Below are 11,097 nucleotides of genomic sequence, written 5' to 3' on the forward strand. Positions count from 1 at the left end.
CAGCAGGTACAGGAAGCGACAGCGGCCAAAATACCTCAGAAACTCACCCAAATAAGCAAACTCTGTGAGATTCAGTGTTTTATACTGATTACTTTGGTTAATTCTGCGATTCCGTCCACATTTCATTAGTAACTTATAAACAGAAGTGGAGCAGGAGAAGGTGGATTCTGATTGGCTGTTGTCGCACACATTTCCGCCATGTTTGATCGAGTAAGAGGCTCACAGCTGATCACCGTGATCGACCTGAACTTTTTCTCGATCGGTAATCGCGATTAAATAATCGCCCAGCCCTAGTATAGATGCACTCTTTACAGCAGGGATGGACAACTTAACAATTTTTTGTTGATGCTACCACAGGGCCAAATAGCGCTGCACACCTACCCAAATGTAATTAAACTGCCCTAAGGCTGCCCGTTGCCCATCCCTGCTTTACAGTATATGTGTACTGTATTGTACTCATTCACCAACAATCAYACTGAGGCAAAGGAGGACAGTGTACGCTTGATGTTTGACCACYACATGGCTACATTTGTTGATCTGATGTTTGGTGCAGAACACTGCATTCATCAGAGCTTTTAGCTGAAAACAGCTGTTTCCTGTGACRAGAGCTGTGAAAGGGTAGCACRTAGCTTATATACAATACCAACTAATGAGTGAAAAGTGGCTAAAAAAAGGGTTCACAAAGCATTATGATAATTCGCTGGGCATACTTCACTGCAGGTGTCTCCTTTTTACATTGCATGTCATTATAGCAGTCATTGTCTGGATGTAAAAGATCAAAAGTGGAACTTTAATTGCACCCCAACTCTATTGGCGAGCGTTCGCAGCGCACGTTGCGCCGGCCCTTCCTACCTTTCTCTTGCTGGCAGCGATCACTGTAGGCAGCCAGCGGCTCTCTCTCGTATCCATGAGCAGAAACACAACGTCGTGCTCTGAAATGAGCTTCTCCAGCTGCTCCACGTCTTTCTGGGCCTGCGAAAGAGTAGCCTGGGAAAAATTCACTGGGTGGCCGGGCATTGGGATGCTCATGTTATAACCCTCTGCATTCTGCAAGCAAASGAAAAGAGAGAGAGAGAAATTGTTATTAAAGGCAAAAAAATAATAATAACAAGAAACTGAAATTGAGCTCGTGTCCTTGATAACCTACATTAAAGAAGTATTCTGTGGAAATACACCACTTGTAATCAGTGACCCTGTTAGGCTTGGGTCTCGGACAATACAGGCTTCAGTGACAGCTTGGCTGAGCAGAAATTTTGATTTATTATTTTTAGCTGTAATGGAGAGTGGTTATTCTGTGTAAAATGTATGCATATGCAAAATGAAAAAATGCAACAATACAAAAATAGTCATTGAAGACAACATGGGGAATGTTCACTTACTTTGAGAACCTTCACTCTTGCCAGAGCCAGATGCCTTTTTCAATTAATTTTATTGTGTGGTAAAAAAATAAACTATAACACAACTAAAACTCGTGAATTTTTAAGTGTAAGGAAGTCCTTGAGAACTTTGAAATATGTTGGAGATTTAGTCTGGACACCAACAGCACTGCCTGTTTCAATTCTGTGTAGTCTGGTTCAAATATTGGAAATAAAAATGAAAATCTTGAACCAAATCAGTCGTTTTATTTTTCTGCTGCTGACTGATGTTTCTAAAACCATGAAAAGAATTTAAGGCCTAGCATTCCTTTACTGCCTGTTGCCTTTCAAGCAAACGTTTCAAACTAAGAGCTTGTGAAAGATGTTTTGCTCAAAACTTGTAAACAACTTTATGTGCCATGTCATACTATATTGTGAGWCCTCACAAGAGGTTTTGGCACTCCTACATAATGTGGATGACTATCAGCTACTACCACACAAAATGTAGCTCAATATCTGTGAAACTGAGGGAGTTATACCCATTTTTGTGTTGGTTAATTTCAATTAGCTGTGGTAGCCATCTTAATCAGCTTTAAATGTACAAGTAATTACCGTATTTATTCGTGTATCATACAATCTCAGGTATAATGTGACCCCCCCCTTATTTAGCTTAAAAATCATAAAAAATTAAATCCTCAAACTACCTCCAATTTCATACAGACTTCAAGATTTTTCAGCCTTTGCAGTCTTTATACATATCAGTAAAAAGAAAATTGGACTGTTCATTTTATTTTAACAACATTTGTACTAAAAGGTATTTTGACAAAAAATATACTGTGTATCAGCTGTAGCAGCATCATATGAATTCTGGCATTTTACACATAGTCCACCAGGAGGCGCCAACACAAAAGTCAAAGACTTCACATGAGATTTGGGCCGTCTTGTGTGGGAAAAGCAGATTACTTCCTACTCGCAGGCGTCCCCTCTGGTGGGGGAATGTTTTTTCAAGGATACAAACTTTTTCAGAACACCGGTAGACGGCAGCCATTACAGAAGAACGTGTTTGGTGTTGTTCGAGGAGAGGCCCGGTTACACGCTAATGTCATTAGTTCGCTATTATTACTAAGGTGCAGGAATACTTTTTCCCCCTTTTTTCACATTATGTCACCTGCCTGGATCTGTTATTTTCTCACTCTGAAGTACGGAGGAGTGTCAGAAGTAAGCTTGTTTCAACTGCTTTTTATGATGCAGTCTCATTTCCGGACTCGGGTATTTTGTGAATGAAGCCGATATTTCAGTTAAAATACATAAGTAAAAATATTTATCCGAGTATAGTACTACCCCCCAACTTTATGGATGATTTTATGGATTTAATTTTAAGTATTACACTTGAATAAATACCGTAATCTCTGAAAGTTTAATTAAAATCTAAGTGGCAAATTAATTTTTTTACTAAAAGTACCGACAAACAAATACAAGAAAACACAAGTCAGGGGATAAAGCACAATCGCCGTGCTACATCTTCAGCAGCAGGTGATAAATATGAACCACAGTGGATCAAGCTCTCACATAGAAATAATAAAAATCTGCCTTGAAATCACATTTTTTAAATGAGTAAAACAAGCTCACTTAGGTCTCAGTCCCGTTTCTTATCTACAGAAAATGTTAAATTACATCTATCTGCAGGATCTGGATATGCGACAGTGAGGAAAATGGAAATGTCAAGAGTAATTTCAAACCAAGGACAGAAAAGAGCAAAAAAATGAAGTGCAAGATTTTAATAAGAGGAAGTGTAGCATTTTACTGAATCAGTGGATGCTCTGCCTTCATTCAGCATACTTGAAGAGTGGGAGCTGTTAACTAAGTCTTGAATTTACATTTAACTTTGACGCAAGTGTTGCTAAGCAGTCAGGGGAGTGAGTTCACACTGTGGATGGCAATCACATTCCAATTACCACAACAAACATACATAACCTGCAGCCAAGAAAGGAAAAACAAAATCTCAGCTTGTAGAAAACTCTTTAATCAAATTAAAGAGCTAGTGTTTCATGAAGGAACGCRTTTCACCCGACTCCTTTGATGTCACAGTTAGATCTTAGATCTTGTTTACACGTGAAAAAGAGGGGGGGCTGTTGGTGCCAACACAACCAGCTAACTTGAAATATTGGGTGACTTGATTTGTCCGTAGACAAAATGTGAAATTCGTTGACCTTTTATAGCATTATGACCCCTTTTGATCCACATTCTCTCACTTCAATTATGGCACCTCGATGTCTGTTGCACCTGATGCTCCTGTGTTTGTAAAAAACAGCAACCTGGAAATAAAAGACCAGCAGGAATACACTGACATTGACAAAAAGGGATAACGTGGATGCAGTTGTTCATCTAATAATAGCACAGCCCCATCCATCAGTTTCTATTTCCTACCAAGAAGAAAAGGAGGAAAAAATAAAAAGAACTGAAAAAACACCCTTCAATATGAGCAGGATGACATGAGAGATATTTGTATGAAGGTGCACTTTTTAGAAGCCATCACCTCTTGTTAGCTGTGAGATTTTTCTCTCACCTGTGTCATTAAAAGAACAATCCCTAAGTTTTAACTAAAATAGACATTTTGATATAAAGGACAACTTTGAAAAGTTGGGGCGGGGGGGTCTGCCATGAGGAAGTCCAGCTTAAAGACACATCCCAGAGGAGGAGATTGGCCCAAAAGGACACAACCCAGAGGCGTTTCTGTTACCAAAAGGCGTTTCTGGTCCCCACCTGTCATTTTGCTCCTCAGCATGGCTGCCTAAAAACGCTGCAGGATTTATCAAACATGCATGAATGAGTCAGAGCAAGGCTTTGGGCATGTTTTTTTTATGAGAGTATAACATTATAACATGATTTAAAACTCAAAAAAGTTGATTTTACATGATATTGCCCCTTTAATTTAAAAAGTTTAGAGAATCAATGTTTTATCGCTAAATATTATTATTTGCTTTAATAACTATGTTTATTTGCAATTAGTAACAGAAGGCCATGTGAAATGTACCAGAATGGGTCAGATTAAATTGTTCAATCAAGACGTATGACCAGCAGTAATGCACTATATTCACAGTCTCATATCACTACTATACAACTATGACCAATTAACGTGCACAGCTGTACACACACAACTGAAATCGCAAATACTCACTCAATCGATGCAATTCCAAGCGGATTAATAATGAGCGAGCTGAATAATACCATATCTGAATCATGCTTTGAGTGATTGGCTGCTTTTTCATTTGTTAATCTAACAAAATATCTTTCTGAGAGAGCCCGCTCATTAATTAGAAAAGTAATGAAACCCGCAGCATTAACATGCAGAGAGCACGGTTTCTCATTTTCTCCACATTTTGGCTTTCACATCTGAGATATGACCATTCAAAGAGAAATACATTACTGCCGTATCAGTCCAGTTTTATGCATCTGCAAAAGTTAAAGTAAGTTTTAGAACCCATAGTTAGGCTCTACAACAGGGCTTACAAAATTCATAAAAAACTTCCTGGTTGGACTCATCACTGTACAGTTCTTTCATTGTCTGATGCCTTGACTTTTCAGAATTATGTTTTGTATAGTGGTATTAATTTTTATATTTTCAGATCTTCCAAGGTGCCAATTATGGAACTCTCTGTGCATTGYTGCCCAAATCAAATTCTGGAAGTGGTCATTCAACTAGATCTGTTACAAAAGGACTACTGATATTACCAACTTTTAAAAACTGTTACGGCCAGAGGTCTTTCTTCTATGTTTATACTAAAGCATGGAATGACATTCCTCAAAACATAAAGTCCATTTCAAAACTACAGCCCTTTAAGAAGAATCTTGTCTGCCATCTGCTGGACACTTTTTGTTGTGCTCATATTTAGACTTCTTATTTTGCAAATGCTGCCTTCCTGAAATTTGGTATGCTTGTTTGTCTTTGTGTCTATGGTGTATAATGATGTGATTGTGATGCTGTAATTCTGAGTGTTTTATGTGCTGCAGAACAGGTACCTGCTGTAAAACAGCAAGTATGCTGAGTCAGGCTTGATTTTTAATAATCTTTTCCTGTTAAATAAATAAATCAAATCAAATCAAGTTCCTGCAGAGGAGTTAAATGCTAAATAAAACCATTTTATTTCTAAACTTAAAAGAATAAATTACAATTTTGTTAAAAGACAAAGATTACAAGGAAAGGAGTGTCTGATCTTCCATTAAGAAAAGATAATTGTGGCTTTTGTAATGTAGTCCAGAGATAAAACATTATTACTGGACTTACCACACCAGGGAAGATTTTGGTAAGACGGTCAACGGCTGCAGGAGCTTTGGATTTTCCTCCTCCGAGGCAGTCCTCAAACTCATAAAGCGGCTGTCGAACTGGATTGGAGTACGAGATCTTTGCATTATCGACAAACGTGATACGTCTCACTCCCCATCCCTGGAGAACAACAAACAAATATCGGTCTTCTTTAAGTACAATGATTGGAGGCACTTCAACTCCATTTTCCAGAATGTCCACGAAGTAAAGAAAGGACTTTGTCAGAAGCTTCAGAAAATATGCTGCAAAATGAAAAGTTGGTGCAGTTCTCATTTATTTTGTGCTGCATAAAATCTTTTTTTAAAGTCACTCTATGAGAAGAAAATGTCCTGCCACAAAAATAATTTGATTTTGTTTTAAGAAGTGGGTAAAGACGATGGATGGATGGATGGATGGATGGATGGATGGATGGATGGATGGATGGATGGATGGATGGATGGATGGATGGATGGAAACAGGGAACCATTAAACAACACCCTTGTTGGCACACCAATAAGTTTAGCCTTGGTGATGCAGTGTGCTAAAACATTCAGCAAGAAGAACGTGAATTTTGTACATCAGTCCCAGAAAGTCATTTGGTTTGAAATACTGAGACTCCAATGAATTTTTAGAAGTGGATTTCATCACATCATCTTTTTTATTCATTAATCCAACCTTACCATGAGAGTCCTGGCCACATTACAGCCGAGGGTCCCAGCCCCCAGAAGAAGACACTTGGTGTTGACAACTTTGTCCAAGTCTAATGAAGGAACCAGTCTCCATCTCATCAGCTTAAGGTTCAGGTCAACTGATGATTCTGCAAGCCTGCAAACAGCAAACAGAGATGACCAAATATTTAGTCTGAACATTGGTAAGAGATCTTTACCAGGTGAAGTTACTTTCTTATATTTTTACTTTAAATTTTTACCTTTTAGGGTCCATACATTCACTCAGGTTGACCATCCTGGGACCCAAGGCTCCCTTTGGGTTCTTCTCCCAACCAACACTTTTAGGACACACTAAAATAAAATGCATTTAAAGAGTCAACTTTGCAGCTAAAAAGGGACAGGCAATAGTTTTCAAACCGTCATTTAAATCATGTTGCTACAACGGTTACCTCTTCTCATCAAGTTTATTTACAGTAAACAATAAAAAAGGATAGAACAAAAATGGATTTATTTAAGCAGAAAACACCCAATGCAAACTTTTAAATTCCAAATATAAAAAATATTTTTATTTTATGAAATAAGAGACTTCATAATTAAAGAAACACTTTACATTTAAATAATAATTGTTGAAATGAAATCTGATACATGTAATTTGTTTCTGTGAATAAATTAAACTTTTTCTTGCAGCGCAAAACAAATAAGTGGGTAATTTGAAAACAGAACCTCAATTTTTTTATTCTTTTTTTAATAGGATGTGTAAACTTAGAAATTTAATCAATGTAATAATGGTGTATATACTTATTTTTTATTTCATTTTTAAGCTTTAAATAGTGGCAATGCTAATCTCCATGCATATTAAAAGTATGCCCAAGGTGGTTTGGTTAATCCTCTTCAAAACAACAATAAATGTCTATGTTATCAGAAAAACTGGTTTAGTTTTTGAATACATTCACTGTGACTTAATTAATAGCCACGATTTGCTGACAGGGAATACGGACAAAAAAAAAGTCTTAAACTGGACAAAAACCTTTACAGATTACCATGCAGCCTGCTTTCTTCTGCTGCTATTAACATTTAAATTGTTTTCTTTTCCCAACTTGACAGACAAAAGAAAACCAGCTAAGCTTTGTGAGGATAATGGAAGCAGACATTCTCAAAGGTAAGTGGCCTAAAACTCTGTTCATATCATATCAACAATATAGACAAATTCACACAAATTTACAGACMCACATTCAGGTTAACAAAACCAAACGTGTGGACGTGCGGAGACAGACGTATTAAAACTGTGTGTGGTGCACCAAGAAGCAGAGATCACCTGAGGTGCTGGGAAGTTCAGGTAGCTTGACTTGGAAGATGAGGCTGTGTTGAATGGAGCGGCTCCCCTGCAGAGTTCTGTCCCTAAAGCACAGCACTTCCACCACATCCAGCTTAGAGCCCCTTAGTACAAACACAAACAATTTTAACACACAGTAGTGTACTTTTGGATAAAATGTGACTTGTTTCAAACATCATTTAACAAAAATGAAATAAAACATACAGTTCATTATTACCCACACTTAATCAAAATTTACTCAGAGGAGTGAAGCCAAGTACCATCACTGTTCTCCTAATATGGTACTAAAAATTCCAACTCAAATCACACACAAACACACACACACACAAAACACAAAACCTTTTTAAGYAGCTGACTAAGCGATCCATCATGACTGCTATTAAATTCCACTTTCACTCATCTAATCCATTCAATCTGAGTCAGGAGAACTTTAGTCACAGAAATAACAGCTCCTCACACAAAATATATTGTATTCAGATGAGCCACAGCTATGACATGGCTCTGCTGTTAAATTTACCTGGATGGGAAATTTAACTTTAGGCAATAACAAAGTTTAGGCACTACATCAAATGCTGATATCAATAGGCTCTGTGTGATTATAAGAATACTGAATGGTTGAAAAGAAGTAAAGTTGCAGCAATGAATGACCAACAACAGTTTATAGATTTTTGACAAAGTCTTCACAAAAAAGCTTCTGTGTCTCATATGATGAACACTTAACTATAATTTTACAATTGATGCCTTTATTACCTGCCATCTGTTCTTGACCCTAGAGTAAATATTTGAAAGTGCTCTGCCCAGGACTYATGTTTGAGCTTTAACGAACAACTTGCACCAACTTCCCACTGCTGCGCCCAAATATTTTCTCTGTAAATATATCAGTAAAAGTTGTTTAGCTAAAATAAAAAGTGTGTGGGCTCACAGGCACCATCGCTGTTTCTGCAACAGCTTGAGTCAGTCAGCTTGGAAAATGAGCAGAGATGGTTTACTGAAGTGAAATTTATGAGTAACCAGCAGCCAAACTGTTCCTTTTGCAGTCAGAGTTTTCTTTATATATATATATATATATAGTTTTCTTTTTTTTTTTTGAACAACACAAAGCAACACGTCACAATCTGGAAATTTGTCAAGCAGATAATTCTTGTCTTCCTGTAGATGACTAAACTAACATGGAGCAGAAAATCAGGCAAATTAATTCATCAAACCCAGTGTGCTTGTGAAATTCAGTACTTCACAACGATAAATTACAGCACGAGTAAAGAACTTCCTCATCCTGTCCCTGCATGGACTCAAAAACCCCACAGAGTTTTTATTTACCACTGTGTAGCCAAGAGGACCAAAAGATTTCTCAAAGGCCAGCCAGGATGTTGAGATAGAGTGCACGGATCGTAAACGCCCACAGTAACCTGGAAAAAAAAAACACAGGGTGTGTTTAGTCTACCAAATGAGTGTCTGCTTTTGTGTATACAAAAAACAGATAATCCAATAAAACAACATGAAAAGTTGAATTTGAAGTTATTGGGTAAAGGTCTTCTAATAACTAAGTACAAACAAATAATAAAAATAAATTAAAACCAATAAACAATCAATAAAAGTACACAATTCTTTGAAAACGTATTACATTTTTTTAATTAAACTGGTAATATATTGGCACAAAGACACACAAACACACCACAACATAATATTTCAAGAATAATTAATAAGAATAATGTCTCCGTGTAACAACCTTTTCAGTATCTGTGAAAAATGTCTCCCATTCCTCAAGTGGAGCCATGTGAATGGTGTCATCGGTGTATTTCATTAGGAAGTAAGGAACGGCAGTGGTCCCTCTGCTGACACACAGGCCATCATATGCCTCCCGCAGGGCTGTGATCTGAGATAGAGGTGATTACTGTATGTAGCACAGAAGTCTGCTCGCTGTTAGACAAACCTGCACTTTCTAATTGGTAATAAACAATCAGAAGAGGCTCTTCCTAAATGTCAATACTAATTCAGAGATTCACGCAAATAAAATCAGCTTTTCAGTAAACACCATTAAAAAACAGAATTGTAAACATGATGTTCTATGCAGTGTTGTGGAGAGCTGTTGCCCATTCCCAGCAGTCTGCCTTTGGTAAAGATGGTCATTAAAAAAAACTACACACTTGCTTTATTTGTCACTGCACAGCCTCTATCACATTGTTTCTTATTTTTCAAGTCCAAAAATGTCCTATTTGTGGCTATAAATGTGAACATTTTATGAAGTGTCATCTTATGATGGATCTGATGTATGGAATGTTTACAATGTGTTCTTKTTACATGTTGAGTATTTAGTGGATTGACGAGTAAGAAAAACAGAACATACAACAGCTTAAGAATTGCTTATGTCATGTTAGCCTTAGCCTTTTTTCTAATTAGTTGTATATACATCTGGATATAAAGAAGAGGACCACACTGCAGTAAGATAAGCTACAGTATTTTTATAAGCATAAGATGTAGAGCAGGGGTCTCCAGCCTTTTTTTCCTTAAGAGCTACTTTCACAAAATGAAAAGAGCTATGTTTTGCAACATTAATTTTAATACTTAAACCATCGGTATAAGCATTTTTTGCACAAAAAAAAAAAAAGATTCCAGTGGGAAGAAACCCTGTGCAGTGACATATACCACAGCAGGAGGGGTTTCCCAGGAGCTCTGCACAGTGGGGCTWTGAAAGGTGCATGTGAAAAYGAAAGCCGAACAACCATGTAACCATGCCTCGTCTACCAATCAACCATGTTATTTATATACTAATATTTTAGACTAGACACACAACTTCTCTTATAATAAGTGTTTTTGACATATACTGCACTCTGAGGTTGCTCTCTAAACACTCTACATCAGGGGTCTCCAACCAGCAGCTTGTGAGCTAATTTAAAATAGCTCTTCGGTGCTTTTGAAAGATTAGAAGAAGCAAAATTTAATTTGTCACTGGCCAAACAAACTTTCACAAAAGACAAATCATTCAACACATTTAAATGGGATATTATGCAAAGTTGACTTTTTTTTTAGCTTTATATTATATTAATATAATTTCCTCATCAAAAACATACCCAGAGTGTTGCTTTGACTCATTTATGCAGTACAAAGCACCGCCTATTTCTACAAAGCTCCTCCCTGGAGCTCAGTCTGCAGCTGGGCTCCCACCCCACAGTGTTTRAAAGTAGTATGAGGTACTTAAAGAGACTGAAGCCAATTTCAAGGTGTTTAGATAGACTATGATAAGATGTCAAATTTATTTTTGATATATGCAGCATTTTCATAACTGAAGGTAACATAGTTACTTTATTATAGTATAGTATTTAAATATATGCCTGAGAAACACATAATATTGCCCCTTTAATTTAAAAAGTTTAGAGAATCAATGTTTTATCGCTAAATATTATTATTTGCTTTAATAACTATGTTTATTTGCAATTAGTA

The 11,097-nt window shown here is 36.9% G+C and overlaps 1 protein-coding gene across 4 annotated transcripts in view; it reads right to left on the reverse strand.

Moving 5' to 3' along the window:
- atg7 (ATG7 autophagy related 7 homolog (S. cerevisiae)) overlaps positions 1-11,097 on the reverse strand; it is an 89,781-nt gene that overhangs the window by 71,968 nt on the left and 6,716 nt on the right. For all 4 annotated transcript variants that reach the window (XM_014004108.1, XM_014004106.1, XM_014004107.1 and 1 more), the window contains exons 7-13: positions 9,386-9,532; positions 8,977-9,065; positions 7,642-7,763; positions 6,587-6,677; positions 6,339-6,483; positions 5,641-5,799; positions 853-1,047 (exon numbers count right to left, since the gene is read on the reverse strand). In XM_014004108.1, the coding sequence (XP_013859562.1) occupies positions 853-1,047; positions 5,641-5,799; positions 6,339-6,483; positions 6,587-6,677; positions 7,642-7,763; positions 8,977-9,065; positions 9,386-9,532 (948 nt within the window). The remainder of the gene's footprint in view (positions 1-852; positions 1,048-5,640; positions 5,800-6,338; positions 6,484-6,586; positions 6,678-7,641; positions 7,764-8,976; positions 9,066-9,385; positions 9,533-11,097) is intronic.

Source organism: Austrofundulus limnaeus, unplaced genomic scaffold (genome assembly GCF_001266775.1).
Source record: "Austrofundulus limnaeus strain Quisiro unplaced genomic scaffold, Austrofundulus_limnaeus-1.0 Scaffold22, whole genome shotgun sequence".
NCBI classification, from domain to species: Eukaryota; Metazoa; Chordata; class Actinopteri; order Cyprinodontiformes; family Rivulidae; genus Austrofundulus; species Austrofundulus limnaeus.